Below are 24287 nucleotides of genomic sequence, written 5' to 3'. Positions count from 1 at the left end.
GTATACATGGCCAGAGTTTTACTCCTCCCATCCCAGAAATGCGCAGGCATCTCCATTTCCTAATTTTAACACCAGAATTGATTGCGTTTCAATGGCACCATTACCATAAAGCTCTCTCAGGAGCTTTGGGATTCTCTCAGGAGCTTTGGGATTCTCCCAGAATAAATAGCATTCTAAAATTGTAATATATTTCTATTCTTCTAAATATTTCATTTCCTGGTAGTGGGAGGTCTGTATTCAGTATGCAAATCTGATAACACCCTACTGCTTGTTCTTCCTTGGGCAACTGTGTAGCTCAGTTTATGCATCAAACTCAGTCATGGAGAGTCTTAAATGTTATCTGGAGGTATCAAGATTCAAAGATCTTAAATCTCTTGATTTCACCATAACACATAATTCAGTGGGTTTCTTGTAGCTGCTGGAATCACAGCCTCAGTCCACAGGGGCTGATTTATTTCACATAATCTCTCTCAATCCACGCTGAAGAGTAAAAAATCACTTTGTACTGCGCCCGTGATGATGGTGGGGGAGAGGAAAGCTTCTACCACTAGGTGGTAGTTGTTGCTCTCACTTGCAAGGAGCAGCCAGCTTTGCTCTCCTGCGGGAAAAGGGAACAGAGGATATCAGCTTAGCTACTATCATTTGTCTGTCTTTCTAGAAAATCTGCACAAGACAGTGAAAAGTCATGTCAAAGCAGTGTTCACAGTCTGTCGGAACAGTCTGAAAACAATCAAGAGAGGGACTGGGTAGAAGAGGATTCCTCTGCAGACATCAAAGCCAAACCAAAAAAGTAAATAAGATTGTTGTGATGTATTTTCATGCATTTACAGTTGTGTTTCTTGATGATGATGCTGTATTTGAAATACAGATGTAAATCATAAGTTAGAACAGCCCAATTTGATCAGAGATTTGCAGCATAGGGTAAAATCTCCTCCCTTCCACCCATTATTTTGGGCCCTCTCTTTCCTGCAGTAAACTCAAATCTGAGTTCTAGCCATGAATTTAATAGCACAGTCCTTAGCTTAGAGAGAGGTGTCAAGGACAGAGCAGGGCTATTGCTTATTTTAAGAGGGAAAAGGTTTTGTTTCCTAAAAGTCCTGTTAATATCTGTATAGAGAAATTATATCAATTTGTGTATCTCTTGAAATGTTTTGTAATTGGTGCTTTCAGGTTTGGGTGCTCGCATGCCTATATAAAGTTCCAGCTGGTGAAACAGGAAAGCAATGGGAAAGGTTGGTTAAATTTTATTTCTTTTTCTATGCGTGTGTGCATATATGTGCAATATACCACAGTCACAAGGAGCGTTTAAAACTTTACAGCTTTTTTTGTCTTTGATTCCACAGTCAAGAGAAAGCAGATGCTGGAGGTGATGGTAATGGTAGTCTTTCTTCCTTTAAAATGAGGAGGAGGGGTGAAATTACTTAGAAGTGAAAGGTTTAATGCTTTGTAGAGTGAAGCCTCATATTTATTAACTGAGAAGACAAGCTTGCACCATCTCTTGTACCACTGCATACTCTTCTGAAGTAGCAAGGGGTTTTTGTTCCCCAGACAGTTGGTGACCATTCTGCTGACAGAGCCAGCAGAGGTGTCAAGGGAGACTTGCTCAAAACCTGGCAAATAGTTTAAGTTCCATCGACTTACTTCTTTCTTTAGACCATCTTGGGTTTTCAGAAACATAATCTGAATCATTTTGGGTGGTGACTTTTTTAAGGTTCGCCTAAGGATGAAAAAGAAAACAAAAAATTAAATGGAAAAACAATGTCTTTTTTTTTTCCTGGTACATGACAGGTTAAGTTTTAAGAGAAGCTTTCTGATATCACTTTAGCAAACCATATGCTTAACTTTCAGATTTACTATAAAAAGCCATTTCAGAGAACGGAGCTGACCAGGCTTTTAGGAGGATTTAACATGGTAATAAGTCTCCAATCAAAAATAGCTAAGCAGGCACAAACTGGGACAGGTGCCTAGCTTTTTTCTTTTTTTTTTTTTTTTTTTTTTAATACTCATTTTTACCTAGTGCTGACTTCTGCAGTCAGAGCTTGAGAATTCTGCCAGCTATGAGCTGCAGTTGCAGCTGGCAGGGAAAGCTGTCTGCTCTCCCTTTGCATTCACCTTAAACAGAGTGATGGAAATCAGTGGAGGGAAGTTCTGCAATAATCCACTGACCTGTAATTTCACGATTACCCAGAGCTTTCATCTCATCTATATTTAAACTATTAGAACACAGCTTCCTTCTCAAAGGGAAAGTAATTTGTTTAGATCGTGGTTTGGACGCTTACCTCCAAGGATTTGGGCTTAGTGAAGAAAAGGAGACAGTCTGTGATAGAAGCAGTGCCCACCCAGCAGGAACGTGGCAGTATGTAAAACCCTAGGCACGAATAGGAGCTCCTGTGGCAGGGAGGTGGGGGCAAGGCTAGCTGCTGCCCGCGCCACCGGGGAGGTGGGGGAGGCAGGTGAGGAGTGACAGCCCTCCCACGAGCAGTGTCCTGTGCCCTGTTGTCACCAGGAGTATCAGCTCCTGAACTGAGCAGTTCTTGCTCAGGCTTTATTTTTTTAAATCCTCCCTCTTTGGTCTCATTATTAGAAATACAGACCTGTATTTGATGCTGTCCCACATCCTTTAGGGGGTGGAGACGAGGTAACATGACACGGTGGGGGACAGGGGAGTGACCTTTCGCTAGATCAGGCTCTCCCTCCAGCACTGCTTTCACTTAGGCTGGTGAGGAGCAGGCAAATCATGGAAATTTGCTTTTTCTTTATAATACTGTTTTGATTTGTGCTTTACACATAGCGACTGGCACACCCCACAGATACTAACACACCAGCCTACTAACAACCGTTTGTGCTAACACTGAGCAAGCTCGGCAGAGGCAAGCAGCAGCCGTACCAGCGCTGGGCATGCCGAACCTTTCTGAAAGCAGGAAGAAAATGGGAATTTTGTATGGTTGCCACGGGATGGCGCCGGGCAGCCTGCGCAACCTGTGCACAGCCTGGCATGGTGGGGGGCGAGGGGACAGCACACGTTAACCGCTGTAAACCAGAGGAATGTTTCCCATCTTGTTTCCATCTTCTGCTTCGCTTCCTGTTGTATAACCAGGCAAGTCCCTGTAGGACCATGACTCTGCACTACTCGAGTGATCTCATTAGGGAGGGGTGATTTCTTCCTTTTCTCGCCTTGTTTTTTAAAGCTTCCATCACTTGACACATGAGGAGGGAGTTGATGTCTGGAGGTAACATGCAGCACTCCTGGCCTGGGAGTCTCTGGGGGAGACAGCAAGCTCAGGCCATCAGCTGGCACGCGTAGCGCTCTTCGCAGGCTGGCTACAGCTGTGAGCTGGAATGATGCCATTAGTTTCCAGCTGAAGATTCTGTTACCAGAACTCCTCCACCTTGTCAATAAAACGCTGCAAACATCTTTTCTGTTAGCAGCATGACATCATTTTCCAGGGAAGAAGCTGACGATAAAGCCTCCAGCCTGGCAATCTTATCTTTTTTTTCTTTCTCCTTCTCGGGAGGGTGGAAAGAACGCCCTCAAAGCTCAGCGTGCCATGCAGTAGCCGTGTCTGGCTGTCTGCTCACCCTGCCTTGCTTTTCCCTCCGGAGTGTGACCCTTCCTCCTGCTTTGTCGTAATTGCTCCTGCTTGAAGCCTCACTCTGACTTGTCTCGTTTCCTTTTCCAGACCCTGATTTGGATCTCCAGCAGGCCCTCCACCAGTCCATCTTCATGCCTTCCCTGGCCTCTAACCCGACCCACCGTCTCCATCTTTGCTGGGAGCAGCACTGCAAGCTCTTGCCAGAGGTCTCGGGCCTCACAGCCAAACACGTGGCCAAATGGACTGTGGAAGAGGTGAGTTACCTGTTCCTCCTTCTGCTCTCTTGGGGTGCAAGAATGCCAGAGCCCTCCTCTTCTGGAATGCTCATTGGAAGACATCTTTATTTTCTTTCCTTTCCTAGGCAATGCTCTTCTGTTTGCTTTGCATATGCTGTAGCTGACTCAGCTAGAAGTTATACCCAAGTCCCTTTATAAGGGAGGGGAAGGATCCCTGTTAACCCTCTGGTGTCCACAGCTTATTTCCCTGAATAGGATTCTCTCCCTTTCTTTGTTTATTTACCCCTTGATCTTTTAGTCCTCAGGCCTGAAACATGATTCTGACAGCAGATTCTGTTTCTCTCTGATCTCCCTCCCCCTCTCTTGTGACTTTGCTGCTGATTCACTTCTACGTTGCAGATAATTCCAAACTGCACTGTGCATGCCCACTCCTTCATCTTCCTGCCTGATTCCCCTGGAACAAAACTGCCCACAGCCTGACCTGATTTCTGACAGAGGTAGCTGTGCAGCTGGGGATATGTCTCTGCAGTCCTAGCTCTTGAGATGTCTCCTGTAATTAGGTGGCATGTGAAAAAGCCGGTGTCTTTTGTGTGCTGAGTAGTTGGTTTTTGCCTCGATGCCTTGGGCATAAATAATATTTGTATCTCCACTTGAGAAGTGGTGACAATTTGGATCCTGGCACTTAATCGCAGGCCATTTAATTCAAGAGAAATGTGCTGTAATGTTGTGCTTGCAAGTATGTAGGTAAACTGCAAAGCAGGAAAAAGGTGCTGTTCTTCATGATGCATAGAGGATCCTCAGAGACTTTTAGAAAGTGCATTTTCCCAAAGTACCTCTTACATCAGATAAATCCAATCTTGACTTTGCTCTTCATGCTGGAAGGCTGCTAAGAGGCTGGTGGGATTGCAGTCTCACAGGAGACAGGAACCACAGCAATTGTGAAGGGGATAGAGCAATTAGTGTTGCTGTTTTAAAACTTGGTCCTTTTTTTTGTTGGGGTTTTTTGGGGTAATGAAAATGTGTTTGAATTAAATCCATAGCAAGGAAGAAAAAAATATCTCTGAAAGATTTGTTGTTCATACCCTTCTTTTGAGAAAGCTTCCAATGATTTTTCCAAAAGGTCTTCTAGAAAATCAGTAAAGGCAGAAGCAGTTAATCCTCTGATGTGAAAATCAGAATCTCTTTCTTTTGGACAAAACATGGAGGCTGGTTCATGGAAGAACAGAGTCAGGATACAAGCCAAATAAAATTTGTCCTTTGCAGTTGACCTTTAAAGCAACTGCTGGGTAAATTTAACTGGGATATTAGTTTGATAACAGATGAATGTAAGCAGGGACCACAGGGCATGAATGCAGGGCAGTCTGGATATAGTGATTCAAAACCCAGAATACACTGAACTGTGCTCTGTGCTGCAGCCTGAAACAACTGATGAAGTTTCGACTGCCAGTAGGAGTGTGAATGGTACATTAAAAAGATCAGCTGCAGCACCACAATGGACTGGCTAAAGTCATTACAGGCTTTGTCTTGAATTTCAGTAAAGTGGATCTGGTTTTGCAAATTATGTTCATCACAGATTCCCATAGGAATCAACTTGGCCTCTGTATGAGCACTTGCAGGATCAGCATGTGCAGTGAAATGTAGCCGGAGGTCTGGAAGATGAAAGCAGCAGGACTTTCTGTGTTTTAGTGAGTCCAAAGTAGATTTGATCTGTCGGCATTTGGGCTCCTAACATCTTCCTACAGGGCAAGCATTTGCCTTTGGGTTGTACTTTGAACTCTGCTGCACAAAAGAGGCCATTCTGCTGATCTGAAACAAGAGCAATGGGGGTGTAAAATTCTCCTTTGGTTTCAGACTGAAGAACTGTTTTTATTTTATAAAACCCACATTAAGGAAAAAAATGTTGCTTTAATTCTCTGTTGGTTGAGAACAGCTGAAATGGGAGAGCAGCAGCAGTATTTAGGGGCCTTCAAGCTAAGAAACTCTTGGTAACACTGAACAATCAACAAGAGTAGTTACTTTAATACAGCTTTGTTATTTATTGAAAGCTTCCTGTCATGTTTTCAGAGCACAGCTAGTGAAGGATATTGAATCACAGAAGAACATTAGTATGTGCTAGAGTTGTATTGTTCATTAGTTAATCCTGCATCAGAAGCTAATACCTTGTGGGGGGACTGTCCTTGTGCTAATTGCTTGTGTGTTACTAAATTCCAGTTAAACTCAGCCTCTCTCTGCATAGTCTCATGAGGTGTTGTCAGTTCTGCTATAGCTTGATGTTAAAGGAGCGCTGTATGAGGCTACCTTCCAACTTTACCAAAAAGGTACGCCAATACTGTGCTGATTTCAATATATCACACACAAGTGGGGTTGTGTCAGCACCTTCCATGTGGGTTGCACAGAGTTTCTAAGGTGTTCTCAGAATTACATAAAGCTCTTTTTCAACCCCCTTCCCTTTACCAACATGTAGTCGTAGTGTAAGAAGCTTCCACCAGATAGTTCTGTGAGCACTGAGGTTGTTGCCAGCTGGAAGGGCAGGCAGGCATTGACCTCCTCAAAGGAAAAGCCCTGATCTGCCTCATCCCACTGTGCTCCGAACCTGTCTGACACCTCTCCCACCCTCATCTTGAGCCCCTCCGGCCTTACCCTTTCCCTTGGTTCAGGGCTTCACTGCCAACCATTGTGGGGCTGTGCTGGTTTCCTCTAGCCCGTGGTGTTACTGTGTTTTGGCCTTGTGCACCCGAACCTCCTTTGTCCCTCAACTGCCCTGTCTTTGTTTGGGGACTCTCCTCCCCCAGCAGTGATGGGCCAGGCAGGTCACTGCAGCTCAGTGGAACCCAGGGTCTGGCTCACATGCTGGGGACCTTCTCTCCTGTATTCTCCTCTTGCATCCTCCTTTCCTCTCTTTTCGCCATTTCTGGTAAACCGCAGGACTCCTGTTTGTTTAAAAGGCCGCTCTTGTGGCAAAGAGTGCTTGCAGTGTTTGTACAAATTACTTCTGGGACAGATCAAAGGCCCGTCACTCAGTGTCAGTGACAATAGCCAGCAGCAATTGTGCAGGGAAGTACGCAGGAGCAAGGCAAGCTCAGACCATTCCCCAGAGATTTCTACCAGCCTCTCAATACCATAGACACTAAAGGACACTTATCGTTTTGCCCCGAGGGGTCCAACTGTCTCCTAAATTCTGGAAGGTACCAGACCCTGCAGAAGGATTTTCATTTGTTTTTTTAATTATAAGGAGGTGGGGGGATTCAAAAGGAAAGTAGTATTTTGTTATTTGTTTATAATAGGAGTCTGCACTTCTACAGAAGAAAATGTGGAGTCATTGCCTGATGTGGATTTTAGGGGTTCCCTTTAAAATGGAGCTGTCCCTACTAGCAGAAGATAAGGGCAAAACATGAGAGGGATGCTCTGCTTTCAGATTACATAACAGAAACAACGGGAGTCAGAGCTGTTCACCAAAAATCAGTTTCTGCCAGGGTAGAGCAAAACCAGAGGGCATGCTGACAGCTCCATTCCTGCGTGGTCGGACCTGGGGGAAGGGAATGAATATTAGTCGAGTGGTAGGATCAGCTGGAGATGCAATGACGCGATTTAGGAGAGAATCTGACAATCCTGAGTTAAAGGGAAGCTTGTATTTGACAGTGACCCCTCCTAATTGTTTGTCTGTTTGTGTTCATGGAAGAAATGTCACATCTGTAATAACTCAAATGAATATGCCTGATGAAACAGAGCTGTTCCTGCAAGGGAGCATCCAATTAGCATGAGATGTTTGATCTGATTATGCCTCAATATACAAATCTTCTATGAACCAGTGAAGCTACAGCTGGAGAAGACAATACATATTAAGTCATCTTCCACTGCATTCAGGACTGCTTCTCGCACTGCTTAGTGTTATATAATGTAATCCAAGGGCTGCTAGCATGTCTATGGGGTGATTATTCCAAATGTTAATGGATTTCCTGCTTAGAAAGGTTTTTCCCTAATGTGAAATGTAAAATTTTTACTCGTTTAATCCTGTTCGTTCCATGGATCCTGTGCACCCACCATGGATTAAATAAAACCAAAACTCCTTTCCTTCCCAGCTCTTCTGCCTTCTCTATGTTGGTAAACCAGCAGTATTCATTCGGTTGGTTTATCTTGTCTCTTAAAGGCATGTCATCATGGGAAACCGTCTAAATCCTTTTTTCTTTTTAATTTTATTTTCCAGTAATACCATAGAGAAAGTGAAGTTGTGGATGGGTTTAAAATAGTATAGCCATATATGTCTTTTTAATCTGTAAAAATATTTTTGATATTTTATAAAGATCCTAAAATGGAGAAACTAGACTTTTACAGAAGGATAAATGGTCAAAAGGCAATATGGAAAGTATTATAGGTAATCAGAATACGCTTTGCAGGGGTGTTGCAGCAACAACCCAGTAATGTTTTTCATATATATCCTTCATTAATGGGAGAGTTGTAAGTACTAAAGTTTTAAAAACTCTTGCATATAGAACTCTCATACAGAAATAAGATGTTTTTCCTTGGTGATACGCCATTTTAATCGTCCATGTTCCTGTTTTCTCAAATGTAATTTCAGGTGGTAAGCTTTATCCAGCGTTTACCTGGTTGCAAGGAACAAGCATCTGTTTTCAGGGAAGAGGTAAGTCAAGTCTGCCCAAATCCTGTGCCATGCCACTGGCTGGTCTGATGGCAGTGAGGTGGTTTTGTACCCCATTACTCTGGAGTTACAGTGCAGATAGCATAGACATGCTCAGACTTGTCATTAAAGAGCCTGTGGCATTTAGGAGGCAGCTTCAGCATCGAGCTGAATTCCAGCATGGCTAATTGCATTCTGCTGCTTTAAATTTCCCCTGCAGTTCCAATCACTGAGCTTATGCTTAACATCCTGTCTTGGACTATTGTGTAGTGGGTTTGGCATCGTTATAAAGATGTCCTGTTGGAATGGTGCAATGAAGATCTCATCTGCTCCCTCAAACGAGCACATATGCCTGCTTCTCTTGGTGAGGCTGGCAGTCGTAGGGTTTCCCAGGAATTGCTGGCTTGCCCCATGGGCTGAGGTGAGAGCAGGAAGGGAACCTTTCCTTGAACAAGCAGTGGTTGGGCAATCAGAGCATCTCCTGCAAGTGTGTCCTGTCACCGCTGCCACGTGCTGGGCTGGACTTGTTCCCTGTTTGTGGTGCTTTCACCATGGCTTCTCGGAAACCTCAGCTGGTGCAGGATATGGCTGTCCTGGTTTTTAGCACACTTCTTTGCATGGATCGTAGACACTTAGTCTCCGTTGAGTGCTTTGGCTTCCAGTTACATTGCAGGTATGACTTGGAGGTTCTTTATGAGCCCCTGATTAATTTGCACAGACATACCTCCCCTTCTATCATCACAGCTCTACAGCTCTGATTGTAAGAGCTTGGGGGAAGGGGCTGTACCTTCTCTGTTCTGTGTGGCACTGAGTGCACCCTCTGGACCAAGGAAAAGCATTGCACATTGTAGCAACTGTAAAGGGCAGGTTTTTAATAGATGACTGCTCCCCAGAGCTGGCTTCCTTTCAGGATGAATCAGGCTGTAGTGCATTTTATGGGATATATGTATTTGTATTTTGTTTTCCCTTATTTTAAAAAACATCCACTCACACAAAATAAAAAGCAAAAGAAATGGAGGCTTGCACAAAGCACTATTCACAATGTAACAATATAGTGGACTACTGTTTAATTGAATATAGTGGGAATGATGAAATTTATTCGAATGAACCAATCTTTCAGTGTAGCTGAGTGTAAAAGGTATGTCCTGATTTCTAGCAAAGATGCATTCAGGGTGAGAGTTTGGTAGGTAAGATGTAACTAGCAAATCTTCTAATGAATCCAACCATTCACAATGTATTTTATTTCTTCTAGCCCTAATTTAAACGGGTCCTGAACACAGTGACTGCTTTCTGGTTCAGAGAGCAGCATAGCCATGTTCTATTTTCATACCTTACTTTCTGCAGCCTCAAAGTATGATTCCCTGTGCCAAATGAGAGGGGCTTGGGTTGTTTTTCAGGTTTACGCTCAAACCAAATTGTCAGTTTGAAATTAAAACCCTTTTAGCAGTTTGGCTTTGGCCAGAATTCAGGTGTGAGTGACGGGACTGCTGAACTCCACCCACATTGTCCATTAGCTGTAATCAGGCCTTTGAGTGCTCACCGTTCAGGATAAATAAATCCCTTGCAGACTTCTCTTGGCGGGGGGGAGAGGGATAAGTTGCTGCTTACATTAGGAATGAAGAGAACAAATTGTGCACAGAATTTTAAAAACCATCCAAATAAGATGGAACAAAGAAATGAATAATAAAGCACAAGCACTGATACTGTGCTTGTTCTAGGTCCAGTTCAGGGAAGGTCTGTTTAAAATAAGCATCTTTGAGGCAATGCAGTGAAAATGAAGCATAGTAATAATGCTGGACTCAAAACCATTTTGAAATGTAGGACTGTTTTCCAGCAGTTTTCTGCTAGTCTTGACTCTGTATGATTTAATTTAAGCAGCAGTCCATTTGTTTCAAGATATTTTTAACATGTTCATTGCAGTAGTGTAGACTCTAGGCAGCTTGCAAACAAGATTCGGGGACATTGTGTGGCCAATCATCTGTGGGCTGGGAGCACTGCTGTCATTTCCAGTGTACATACTGGGAGGTTAAGTAACTTGCTAACAGTCTCTTGTGTGGTTAGAGAGGGGGAAATCAAATCTCCTGGCTCCCAGCTCTTTGCTTTAATTATATGTTTGTCCAAGTTTATTCAATGTGTCCTCTTCCACCAGTCATTACTGTCCAAGTTAGGAAGACTACAGAAATAGAAGAATTGTTTTTCTGGATGTGTTGAGTGTCCGGTGTTGTCTGCTGCACTGGTGAACATCAACTGAGAGGATGAGATGCTGTCAGTCTCTGTAAATGGAGTTTAACGGAATAACTTAGGGAGTCACATATTGTTTGTCTGTGTCCATTAATCTTTGGCTTCTTCCCTGCAGCAATTGAGGTTTATATTAATTATATCTGTGTTGTCTCTGCGGATGTTCTTGTAAACCTAAGTAAATTTTTAACCTCTTCTTAAAATAATATGTTATGATTTCACTTGCTGCTACCTAAAGAATCCTGTATTTTCACAAGGTAGTATGTTTTTAACTTGCTTGCTTTGAATTGCTGATGGATTAGGAGAGAGTGTGTGTAAGTTCAGACAGATTACATGTCTTTTCTATGCCTTGTTCTATATAGCACATTATCTCTTTTACCATGTGCTAAACAAGCCCATTTAGTGTCATTGAAAACGATTTCACAATAGCCTCCTGTTTCTCCTTTAAACAGAGACTTGTTGTCTATGGGCAGAGTACATCCTAGTTGTGAGAGTAGCCAGATGTTCACATCTCAGGAATTTTTCTCATCTGTAAGGTTTTTTGCAGAGCTGACCAAAAAAAGCCAAAAAAAAAAGGGTGTTTGGCTTTAAATTTTACCCTGAACAGCTTAACAGGGGTTGAAGAGTCTATGGAATGACAGTATGTAATGAATGCAGTAGGAAATGGTGATTTTATATTTCTAATCATTGTAAATCAGTGTAATATATTAGTTCTTGGATAGCCGCCTCCTGAAGACTCGCGTGCTAGATTTCCTGATCTAATTTCTGGCCACAGATTGTGAATAGGCCTTAGGTTTTTTGACAGTTGCTGGCTTTTTAGAGCAATTATAGTGAATATAAAGTCTAGTGAAGCATCTTCCTCATGGTCTTTCCATAAGCCTTGCCCACACTCAGACTTCTCTATTTCTAGAAAAAGAGCTGCTAGATGAGGTCTGAGACCCTTGGGAAGGGCAGCATGCCTGGGAACCTCACAGGGATGTGGGTGCCAGAACTAGGGTGAAATACAAGGTTTCAGTCTTTGGACCTGTGTTCGTACTTTCATTCCTCAGTTCAAAGTACATTGTTTAACTGAACGACCAGAAGTGAGAATCCTGTCTATCTCTTGATGTTAATCTTTATCTTATTTTGTGTTTCCAACCTCTAGCAGATAGATGGTGAGGCCTTCCTGCTCCTGAACCAGAGTGACATAGTTAAAATACTCAGTATCAAGCTGGGTCCTGCCCTGAAGATCTACAACGCCATTCTCATGTTCAAGTCTGCAGAAGACAACTGAGAAGAGCCCTTCAGCAGAGCCCACAAGGAATTGACAGGGAACGGATCTTCAACTGAGAGCATGACAACGTGCCGAACAGGCAAATTGGGACTCAGATATATTTTAAGTAGAACTTATTAAAAATATTTTGAGGACATAAAAATCCTGCCACAGTCTGGAATATGGGGCAGCTTCACTTCCAAGAAGAGGATATTATTATATTTTGTAATTGAATTTGGTTTTGATATATCAATCTCTTTTTGAGATCTAGAAGAAACCTCCGGTTATAAGGGGAATCCAGGGTAATGTTGGTGGAGCTGCAATAGCAAGAAGAAAGCTATGAGTAAAATGACTGCTGTGTCCAATGATAGTGCCTGAAAGAGAGACTGAGTTGTCACCAGCTTGTTTAATATGTTCTGTATGTATAAAAACTCTGAGAAAAGAGAGTAGGAAAAAGATGCACTTCAGAGCAACTTACCTGTATCCTTCAATGCTGTGACTCAAAACCTGACCTTTTCAGGACTGATTTTTAAATTCCAATTTCACTTACTGATCCTAGTTGTTCTAATACCCTTGGCTACTTGGGCTGCTTACACCGCAGCAGAAAGGTGGCACGGGCAAAGGGTTTCCATCAGTGACGGCTTGCATTGTTTCTGGTAACAAGCAAAATGTTCTTGTTCATGTCACCGGAGAGCGGGAAGCAAGCCCTGTGTAGATAGCCTTTGGGTAGAGAAAGATCTCTCATAAAGATATTTCCCACAGGAGACAAAGATAAATATTTTAGCTGTAATTCTCCCATCAGTGCTTTTGTGCAACTGCTGTCTAGACCAGGAACATCTTGGGGCAAAATGGCACAATCAGGAGCACTTGGGAATTTGATGGGTTCATTCTTGTCCTCTCCACTGTCAGCCAAATGCTAGGAATATGAGTTGGAAACCCAGCAGTGGCCAGCATATGCATACAGATGCAAACAGATTTCCTAGAAACAATTTGCTTTTATTTTTGAACAATCAAAACTCCTGAACGCTTTGTGTTTTAGCCTTTTCAGCCTCCAGGTGGACTTTGGTCTGTTCTACCCAAGAGTCAGTGTGCTATAGCAGCAGGGCACTGACTCCCCTGCCTCTCTAGTGGCAAGGCAGGCAGAGCACACAGGGAAATTTGACTGGAGGGGAACTGGGGTTTAAACAGACAGCAAAACGAGGTATGAATTACTTCTCAAAAGAGAGAGCTAATCTATATCAGGGAGGAAGCAAAGCTTGTGGCTGTGTTCCTGTGCATGCAGTCTGTGCTCTCCTGGCAGGAGGGGAGCACGAGTATTTCCTGCTCTGCTCAAAGTCAGAGCATAGTTTTATGAACATTCACATGGGACTGCAATGTCCTGGATGGGGGATTTCCACACCATTACTTCCAGAGCTGACCTATTACAATGGAAGCCCTGGGAGAAGCAGTGAGTCGTGCTAGGGCTCTGCTCAGTGTTACAATTTGTGCCTGGCAGCATGCTAGCTCATGACTCTTCCTCTGGCCACTCTCCCTGATAGCTACTTAGCTGTTCTGGAGTTTAGCTAGAACGATCTTAGCTAGGGAAGCCTTTTCACCCTTGATTCAGAGCTGCCAGGTTAAATCCTGTGTGCATGAATCCTTCTGAGCACTGTAAGGGTGTTTACATGATGTTGCCGAAGGCAGGTGTGCCATCAGCCTCTGCCGAGGGTTGCATGAATTTCGCAGGGTGCTGCATGATGAGATGTGATCCGTCTGTAGGCACCTCAAACTCCCTCCTGTACTTGGCATCTTTGTTGCCAGTGTTGTTGCCACACTCCCAGCCCTGCTGCTTCGAGAGCCGTTGGGAACAGGATGAACACGCTGTCCATGACTGTGTGGTGACGCAAGGAACGCACTTGGTCTTCCTTCCCTAATCACTCCATGTCCTTTGTCCAACCTTCCAGCTGCTGAGAAGGTCCTTGTGACTTGCCTAAAGTAGTAAGTTCCTTAAAACTGTAAATAGAGCAGAATCCACGCCACTGAAGCCATTCAGTCCTGAATTAATATATAGAGCAATTTGTCTCCATACTTCCTATTTTTATATAAGATGTTAAGGAGTTTAAGCCTTCCACAGAGAAGACATAGGGTTGTGGGATATTTAATAGCTGAAACATTAAATATCAGCCAGGCAACTGCAGGAGAATAATTTAATGCAGTGTTAAGGACTAGACAAGATAGGAATTTAATTTATTAAAACACATTTTTAGTATGATAACCAGGATATTCACCAAAGAGTCACATTCCTTTATCCCACTCTGCGCATCTGGCGTCAGTGTAGACTTGAATTGTAAGTGGCATGTCCTGGACTCTGACACAACTCGCCTTCTAGGCAAAGCAAAATTGTTTCCTGACAACTGGAGCAGAGGATCTGTAGCTGGACTGTGTTGTTCCTGGCTCTTCACCGACTTGCTAAATAACCCTGAGCCCTTCTTTGCTCCAGTTTCCCCCTCTGTTACACCCAGCCAGATGGGGTGAGTGCAGTTTCACCTTGCTCTTGTTTCTAGCAAGCAGGTCCTGCCAGATTTTCTGTTTTACCTCCTTCCTTTGGGAAACTGAGTTGGGGGACAGCAGATTGCCTCCAGCAATAAAACAAAATATAATATTATTTCATCTCTTTTACTATATATAGATAGAGAATGAAGAGAATTGGTGAAACAAGCAATGAGATGCTAGTCACTGAAATTATTCAAACAGAAGAGAAATCTTTAATCCTAGAGGCTTCCAAGCCAGCTGGATCAAAGACGAAAATGTGTACTTGGAGTTTGTTCAGTGACAGCAAGAGTAGTGCTTTCAGCAAGAAGGAAGGAGGAACCCTTTTAGGGATAGAAGAAGGAGGAATGTGCTTCTTGTGCCTTTTTTTGTAATCCGATAATTGTCTTTGCAGAGCAAGCAAGAATGTGCACATATCTATTACTGACTCCTTTTCCAAATATAGCTATATTCTAATAAAATCAAGCAACTTCACAATAACACCAGGGCAAAAAGATTTCCAGTGTCTTCACTGGACACATTTAAAATTCCCTAATATTTACAAGACAGAAAAACAACTAAACCAGCTCATCTTTTAGCCCCATAACTTAGGAATTCGTTAGTTGCTGATGCCATTTCACTTGCATCGGGGAGCGCCACTTTCACCTGTGATTTGGTGACTTGTTTCTGCTGCCAGACTGCCTGTACAAACTCAGCTCTGCCTTTTCCCAGTCCTGATCGAGGCCTGTGTCAAGGCGAGGGGTCTGCAGATGCCTTTGACTCTCTAATGCCTTGTTGTCTAATTTGAAACATGCACTTTGAAGCAGAAAGCCAAAAGTTGTAGCTCTGTGGTGAACAAAGCTGAAACTGGTTAATGCCACCTGGTTTTAGGAGGCTTTCATTGTCTGCTAAATGTCAGCAGAAACCAGCTGTTGGCCCAACTGAACCCAGAAGTCACTTAGAAATGTAAATATATTACTTAGAAGCAACCCGGAGCTGTGACAACTTCCTGTGGGCCAGCAGTGCAATTGGGAGGTTTCAGTTCTCAGTTAAAATGAATCTCATTCCTGGTTATGTTTTTGTTCCTGTATCCCTGGTTTTGAAATCCAAAATGATCAAATTTTTCTCTTTTTTCTCCTTGGTAGAGAGTCCTGTTAAAATTTTTCTGTGCCATCACCAACTATCATCCTTGTAATCCAGTAGCAGCAAATTTCTGCTCTGGGTAATGAATCGCATTAAAGTTGGACAGAAGCATTTGGCAACACTGATAGCAAAACTCTACAACCAAAGGAGAAAAAAAAAAAAACATTCAGCCCAGGGGATAAGCTAGTTCAGCTGTAGAAGATTTCCTGCCTGCTACTTTCATGCCCTGCTTAGGGATTTATACTACAGAAAGCTTTAAAGTTTTTGACATCCTCTCCATCATGTGATGAGCTAGCTTATTTTTGAAATTCGTATTGCTTGAACTGGAAACACGTGCAGGGGAAGGGAGTGTGCGCCCGTTGTCTCGGTTCAGCCTCTGAAATGTTTGCCTGTTTTAAACCAAACAAATACTTGAGCTTTCTGACACTAGCCATGACGTTGCACTCCACCGATGCTTTCTTCTGGAAATGTGAATAAAATTAATATAAATTCAAACCTGACTTGATCTTTCCGTGTTTGGGTCTGACCCTGGCACATGCTTGCAGAGAAGCTGGGCTGGCTCGCTGCCCTGAAGGCCTGTCACTGGGGTGGCTTGGTCATTGCAGAAGTTTGTCCCCTTGTTTTCCTCCCCCTAAACCTGGCAATCAAAATGCGGGCAGCATTGTCATCTTTCATCTCTTTCGTCAGGCAGAGCAAAGCCATATATTTGAGCTCTCCTTGATTTGTACACAGGACAGCATCAGCCTTGGCCAGCTTCATCCACTGAGGCTGTGCCTAATCCCCCAATTCCTTGCTGTCCTCTACTGCTGACAGAATATTTTAATCCCTCATGGTTTCCTGTTGCAGACCATCCCAGGACTCTGCCATCTTCCTAAAGCAGCTTCCAACTTTGAGTGTTTAACTAAAACTTAGCAAGAACTTGTTATTATTATGAATCAATGTTAAAACTCTGCATTTTGAGGGTTTTGTGTCTGTTTTCCCTTCCTTAATGCTCTGTTGGGCTTCTTCACTGTGTCCCCCATAACAATTTTAATTAACTCACCTGGGCATTTGTTTCTGCTGTAATTGTAATTAGCTGATAAATTGCAAAACACTGTGCAACATGCCATCAGTTGGTTTTGCCTCAAACTCAGGTGGCGGAAACTTCTTCCTGATCTTCACAGAGGTGTTTCTGATAGAGCCAAGAGGCTGAAGCTGCACCTGCAGCGCGTCACCGAGCCAAGGGCAGGAGGGGACCAGGGCACAGATTCACTTTGGTGACTGAGATTAGCAGACCTTTCAAAACTAAAAATATTGGAGAGTTGGCACCCAGCCATAATTTCTAAACTATCCCATCATCAGGGTAAACATTTGCTCTCATTGGTTTTTCCCTTCCAAGGTTTTTTTGCTTCTATTTAAACCCTGGCTTGTTTGCTTTTGTTACCGTGATTGGATTCCCAGTCTGGTTAGCTGGGATGTTTGTTGCACGCTCAGTAACATCAAATTTTGCTTTTACTTGCTCTGTTAGTTCCCTTGGGGTTCTGCTGGGATGCATGCTTGTCTGTGTCACTGCACTTGTGATATCTGAATTTCTCTGCGGAAGGGATTTTTTTTTAACCAAGATTTTGATGGAGAAGTCTTAACAGAGCAGGGTGCATTAATCACCCAAATGGCTGATTATATTTGCAGATTATTCTGCTCAGGCAGACAGTCCCGAGTCATACTTCTCCTTGGGCAGGAAAAACCTGTAGTTTATTTTTTGCCTGCTTGAATGCTCAAGTCATTCTGTGTTCAGCCCTGACCGTGCTCCTTGGGACTGATTTTTCCCTTGTGCTGAAGCCCTTGCACAATTCCCTGGTGGGCTTTGCACACCCACTTGAGGGGTTGGAGGGGTCTCTTTGATTTAAAGTGAAGACAAAGTATGGTGGAAGGGACATGCCGCCTGCATCGCTTCTTTGCATCATCCTTCAGCTGAACATCTCTCCCCTCGCAAACCTGGTTGCAGCCCTTCAGACCAGCTCAAGCTATCGGAGCAAAACTACTTAAACTCTGCCTGTCCCAAATGCTCATCAAAAACCCTTGTAATTATACTGAGCTTTGGCAGCTGTGACTCAAGGGTTGCATTTGCACACACGCCATTGAAGCACTCCCTTAGCCTGCACTTCCAGAAGAGACCTCCTCGACCTCCTCCTTCTCCTCTCCAGCAGCTCTGCCCCGTGGAGGACGGTGATACCCAGCTCTGCGGTGAGGTATGTGCACAAACCTTCTCTTGTTGCCTTTCTTTGCTGAAAGAGTGCTCTTTTCCCGTCAGGGAAGGTGCGACCTGCAGTGCTCACGGGAGATTGTGTGATTTTATCGCTTGCACAGAGCTTTGAGCTCCCCTTCGAGCACCTCCTTCGTTCTTGTTCGTGCTGGTGTGAAAACGTGCCGAAGGGACAAATGTGGCTGATGGGGGTAGAGCCAGCAACGGGGAAAAGGAGCATCCTACCCACCTCCACCCCATGCAGCACATCTCCTGCATGATAAAATAAGTGACCACCTGCCCTCTCCTCCTCTGTCTCCTCCCTTAAAGGATTCGGCAGGGCAGCAGCGCTGCATCTGTGCCTCCATGGATGCTGCAGCCTTCTGGAGAGCTGGGGTTGACGGGAGGCTGTCGGCCTTGGCTACGTGGTTCTGGAGTTTAAGAACTGGTACTTGCTGGGCTGAGATCTGCTCCCGTCATCATCAAGTGAGATGGTGTGGCACAGAGGGGCTGCGTTTGGAGCGATGGTGGCAGTGGATCTGGGTTTTATGCTTGGGGTAGTGCGAGCTGGTTGCTTTCAAAAGTGAACAACACTAATTTTGAGAGAAAAGCTTGTGCTGGAGTTGGGGTGTTCCTTTGAAAGGTTGTCTGTAGCCTCTGTTCCCTGCAAGTGTAACGTGCCATGGGGAGATTTGAGGGGCTGCGGTGGGGTTGCTCTGGTGAAGGAGGTATCTGCATGCCCCCACAGTTCACCCGTGGGAGGGAGCAGCCCGGAGGCTGCTGCAAAGGTTGCTCTGCTGAGCATCTCGTTAAATGAAAAAAGAAGCCAAGCCCATTTGCCTTTTAAGTGCTTTTAAACGCTGATTTTCATTGTGCTTTTGCAGCAGAGTTGAGGTGTTAATCAGCATTTTATCAGGGCTCAGTTAACCTGCTATTACCAGTGGGCGTAAAAGGAGGTGTGTACTGAGCACCAGCTCCAGCTCTTACCTCCTCATACTTGCTTACAGGGCTGGCCGGATCCTGCGCCTTCAGGGATACCCGGCAGGGTCACTGCCTTGGTTTCCTATACATGCATCTCATCTGGCCACTTAAAACTCTCAAGCCCAGCAGCTTTCCCAGGAGCAGGAACTGTAGAGACAAACATCGCTGCACTACCCTGACAGCCCAGCCCCAGCGGGGAAGAAGGATGTGGGAATGGAGGGGGGAACCTGCCCTCTCCATCCTGCATGTCTGAAGCTGACGGGCAAATTCCAGCTTCGGGAGAAAGAGATAACGGTGGCATGAAAGAAAAATGCTGTGGTTGGAGGGGCTCAATGATGAGGCTGGCTGTGCTCTGCCTGGAGGCGGCGGGGGGGGGGGCTTTAACTGTGTTCACTGCACCCCAGCCATGAGCAGGAGTGCCAGTCCTTTCCCCAAATAATGCACTTGCTCCACTATTTATTGGCTTTGCATATCACTTCCCTAATATTTTCTTACATCCTTGCCACCAAGTACAGCCTCAGCTTATTAATTGCCCTACGACACTTTCTCCTCTCTACATTATTCACCATCCAGACACTGTTAATGTAAGCAAGATTTTTTTTTTTTTCCCCCTTTTGGAGACGGATACATTTGCTGCTGGAATGTTTCCAGCCATTTCTCCAAGAAATGCGCCAAAGACTTGCGCAAGCAGGGTGTCTGTCCCATGGCCCCAAGAGGTGCCAGCACGGGGGCTCTGGTATCCCCCTGGCAAACCCCTTCCCGGCCAGCCTGACCAGCTCCCATCTCGGAGCACAGCACCAGTGCCTTCCATCATGTGGGTGTTGCATTTGCAGTAAGGTTTGTCCTCAAAAACAATGTTATGTTTTCACCAGGGTCAACCTGATGTCCCCACACATCATCGGTGGTGGGTCCTTTTGGGCCAGAAAGTGGCTTTTTGCAGCAGTGCTGATTTAAGAAGCTTTTCTACCTGCAGAGCGTTGTCTGGGCTCCCTTTCAGCTCTGTGCTTGGGTTGTCTCAAATTACCCAAGTGATAAAAATGCCAAAAAAAGGTTGTTCCAAAGTCAGATGGTTTCCATCGTTGGGGTCGTGGCTGTGCTGGGAGCCAGCAGCTCTGCGGGTCAAGGTTGCCAAAACACCTCTGCTTCGTGCACCATCCTAAAACTCGAATAAAGCTTTTCCGCTCTGGGCTTGGGTGCCCAGGGCATGCAGCTCTGGGTTTTGTTATCCCTGGCAGAAATGAAGTGCAGGGAAGCTGTGGTATGTCTCTGCATTATGAAGTGGGACCACACAACTATTCAATGAGTCTAGATAGTTTTTGCACTGTCTTGAACTCTTCTCTCTTTTGGATGGAATTGAAAAAGGCCAGAGAAGAGGCTCGAATATAAATTTCCCTTTTCCCAAGCACGTCTCTGCTGCTGGTCGATGGCTGGGGAAGGTCTTGCCCTTTCATTTCAGTGAAAAACTTCTCAAGCATCTTCATTTCAAAAGAAATACAACAGTTGAAACGTTGATTATTTTTTTCCCCATGAAACAGATTTGTTTTTTTCCTTCTCCTTTGTGCTGTGCCAGAGCCCCATGCACTGAAAGAATTAACCTCATTAGTCTTCAGAGCTCAGTAGCACCTTGTCTGTTTTTCTCCCCAGGTTGTTTTTCCTCTCCCTGGTCTCCCTCCCCTGCCCGTGGGATTTCCCTGCCTGCTCAGCTCCACTGCCATGTGAAGCTGCTTCCACATCAATCAATTCTTCATGTGATTGGTTAATTCTGCTGCTCTCCAACATCAATTCTTTTCCCATCCATGAATACTGCACCCACATGCGTGAACCCATGGGCTTCCCCTTCTCTTTACCCCCATCCCTCCTTTCCCCACCTTCCCAGCAACATCCACGGTCCCAAATGCCCACCCTGATCCTGCATCCCTCCCGGAGGTGGTGGGTTGGGCAGCAAAGGACAGGGGGTCCTTGGGGCATTGCAGGGTGAAGGCAGACCCGCAGCTTTCCCACCAGCTCCTCCAAATCCTATAACAAAACGGCACGAGGATGCTCTTGGGCAGCAGCAGCACAGCCCCAGCAGCAACGCAGCCTCCCCTGCTCCCACCGAGATGGACTGCAGACCCTTCCCACAGCCAGAAAGCCCAGAATAAATAGCAGCAAGCAGCACCAAGTTCATCCAGCCTGAGCGAGACCAGGCTACAGGCAGGAGCACCGTCTCTCTACCCATCACTGCAGCAGGAGCCAGAACGGGGTGACCCAAAATGAGTGGGAATCTCACAGCGCTCAAAGGACAAAGACTCTTCTGTTGATGCAGGATGCTTTCAGGATCTCTGTGCTCCTGTGATGCTCACCAGTTAGAGATTGCAGGCTGGGCTGGGAGGATAAGTGAGCATCGGAGATGTAGTTGGTGTGAGTGGGAGAGCGACACTGATGGTTGCAGCATGGGCTGTGTTGCTCATCTCATTGCAGCATCCTCGCAGCAAGTCTCTAGCGAAGGCAGCTCTGGGAATGCTTTCCCAAGGGATGGGGAGGCCCCTTTCCCACCCTTCTCTCCATAAATCAGCCAAGAGGGTTTCCATGTCTTCCTTGCCGCTTTCTCCACTTCCCCAGGATTTTGCAAAACTCTGTGCTGAGCGACCCATTTGGAAGGAAACTGCCCTAAACAACTCATGAACCAGGCAGTAGATAAAGGAATCATTTACATTTCAAATAAATAAAGCATTTTTGGCTTTGGATCAAAACATAGTTGTGTTCAATGTTATCAGTTTCATAGTGAGTAATTTATTTTTATTTTTTTTTTTCTATGCAGGCAGTTTTTCTGATAAAATGTGCATAAGGACTTGATGTAAGCAGGGCAGGAAGCAGACTCTGGGTTTTTTTACTATTGCACAGAGTTATCCCCACAACAGAGCTGCCAAAGCTTTTCTCTTGCCCTAAAGCCAGTGCTTGTTTACATCTATTTACAATCAAATTACATTAAACATCCAGAGTGATGCAGCAGATAGCACTCTTGCATGTTGCCACCATATTTCCAGCTGGATGTTGCAAATAACTCTATACCTACTGCAAATGGGAAACCTTTATAAACTTGGATCGGAGCTTCTGATTGTGGAACCAACAAGCCTTCTTCCAGGTGGGATAAAAAGACAGAGATTTGCCCCTGTAACTGCAAAAAAAGGGGGCTGGACATGAGCATAGAATGTAACAAAATTAACCCTGTCCACTTGTAGCCACAAAGAGCTTGTGATGGTAAGCAGGAGGAGCATAACATGCTAATACCTCCAAACAAACAATATCCACCCCAGCTGGAGACTTGGCATGGCAGAAGAAGTCATCCATGAGCCTTGGTTGTCATTCCAGGTGTTGTGTTAACAAACATCCAAGCAATCGGGGTATCACAGCCTCTACGGTGAGATGATGGAGCTTCTGACAGATGCTGTTGCCCACCTCCTCCCTACGAACTTTCTGTCACCCGTGTGAGATGGATGTATAGTTTCTGTATGAGCTTTGTCAGTGGGAAGAGCTGGGAATATGTGTTTAAGCCCTTCTGGATAGTGGAAATCAGGTAACGGCATCTTCACAGAGGAATATGGTGTAGTAAAGTGAATTCTTAGAGCACTGTTTGATCTTCCAGAGTCTTCAGCCAGAGCAGTAGCAACTGCATCCCTTTAAGAAGACACGTCTGGTTAAGATCATCTACTGCTTCCTCTGAAACAAGATTTAAAATAGGAGACCTTGCCTTCAAAGAGGCGGCTTTGTTTAGCAGTAAAATTGATTAATTACTGGAAGGGATAAAGTAAACAAAGTATTCTGTTGATCCCACGGGGTAAGACCTTCTGTGGCAGAGATACTCTGCAAATAATGGACAGTTTTACCTTCTGTTACCCTCTTCACACTCTTTTCTCGGGCAGAATTCAAAAAGCTTTGGACCATGAGGGACCATCATGTGTTGCTCTTGCCTGGTTTCAAGGGAGACCATCATCCAAATGGGTGTAGACCTGTCTGCCAGTCGCTACAACACAGAGCATCAACTGCTCGGCTCGAGGGCAAGTGAGGACAAAAGCTCCAGCCTGAGCCCGTCTCTGCCGCATGTGAGTGCTGTCTGCTTTCATCCCTTTTCCCTGGCACGCAAAGGAGAGAGGGAAGTGAGATAGGACAGGATTTGTGTGATCTGGTGTGGTCCAGAGATTTGCAGGACAATGTCAAAAGTATGATTCATTTCAACTAGCATCAGCTGAACATCTCGTCTGAGGCGTCTTGGCTCCTGTGCTGGTCAAGGGAGAAGAAACCAGGATCTGCAGAAATGAAGGAATCCCCCTTCTCTTACACAGCTGTTTTGGGATCGGATGTGTGGAAACGCTGACTTTACCCCCTTAACCCTTGGGAGAGCCCAGAGGACAGCTGATTTTCAGATGACTGAGGTCAGACGTGGTGAATCTCCGCGGGCGAGATGTACAGGATGCTTTCAGTAGTATTTATTGCATGTATTATTATAATAACATGACAAGATTTTTCTCCTCTCTCCTCTTCCCTTATGCCTGCCTGTGCAGGCTCTGAGTGTGATTAACCTAGAAAAGCTCCTTGCAATGTTCAGCAAGTGCTGGTTAACTTTAGGAAACCATCGGCTGGGAAATATCCCCGGCTGGAGGGGTTGGTGATGTGGGCGCGTGGCTCGGGTGGTCCTGGAGGTGAGGTGTGTTGGAGCTCTTTCCTCATGGGGCAGGAGGGTCAACTAATTCACTGCTGCTCAGGCAGCTCAGTGTAAATCCATAGATGGGAAAAATAAATAGTTGCATGTTAGATCATGAAATAGTCCCAAAAGAATGAAAAAAACCCACCCTGATACTCCTATGGGAGCTTGGCTTCAGCAGGACTCATAAAATCACCACTTGAGCCCTTGGCAGAGTGTTAATTATTTTCCTGCCTATTAGAGTCACATGCGTAATTGCTCCAGCACCCGTTAGCAGGGTTAGCGAATTACTCTCCCAAATGGCACCTCCTTTTTTTCCTGGTTTTCAGCTAGATACAGTCACTTGGAGACCGGATCCAAGTCTTCCACTTAACATGGTGTCAAAAATCGTTGCTGATCAGATGATCCCTTTCCCCTGGATCACCAAGGGGGAACCCATTTTGTCACGTTGAGAGGCCAAAAGAGCTTGCACTGTTGCCTTGGGAGAACTCCAGCGTTTGTAAGCCAATTTGTTTCCCTTTTTTCCAGAAAATCATCCCAAATTTCATATAATTTCTAGGAAAATTAAGCATCACATAGAGGAAAACAGCACTCCAACAGCTGAGTTCCCTCTCGGTACAGTATTGTTTCTTCCCAGGAATTACTTCTCTCTGGGCAAGAGCTGAGGCCAGGGCTGTTCTTCAGTTGCTGTTTAATTAGTTCCTAAGTTCTTCTAGTGCAAGTGTAGATCTATATAAATTAACAATAATAATGTCTATAAGCACCTTTGTAAGGAACAGGGCTTTATGAGGTCCCTGC

At 44.8% G+C, this 24287-nt stretch overlaps 1 protein-coding gene across 11 annotated transcripts in view; it reads left to right on the top strand.

Annotated features, from left to right (window-relative positions):
* Window positions 1-16101, top strand: part of LOC115351944 (lethal(3)malignant brain tumor-like protein 3) — a 52846-nt gene extending 36745 nt beyond the window's left edge. For all 11 annotated transcript variants that reach the window (XM_030039425.2, XM_030039420.1, XM_030039424.1 and 8 more), the window contains 5 exons: window positions 659-790; window positions 1171-1232; window positions 3681-3847; window positions 8406-8468; window positions 11848-16101. In XM_030039425.2, coding sequence (XP_029895285.1) covers window positions 659-790; window positions 1171-1232; window positions 3681-3847; window positions 8406-8468; window positions 11848-11976 — 553 coding nt within the window. In that variant the 3' untranslated portion in view covers window positions 11977-16101. The remainder of the gene's footprint in view (window positions 1-658; window positions 791-1170; window positions 1233-3680; window positions 3848-8405; window positions 8469-11847) is intronic.
* The last annotated feature ends 8186 nt before the right edge of the window (window positions 16102-24287 follow it).

The sequence above is a fragment of the Aquila chrysaetos genome, chromosome 16 (assembly GCF_900496995.4).
Source record: "Aquila chrysaetos chrysaetos chromosome 16, bAquChr1.4, whole genome shotgun sequence".
NCBI lineage: Eukaryota > Metazoa > Chordata > Aves > Accipitriformes > Accipitridae > Aquila > Aquila chrysaetos.
The sequence above is the reverse complement of the archived record's forward strand: the minus strand, read 5'-3'. Positions and strand labels throughout refer to the sequence as shown.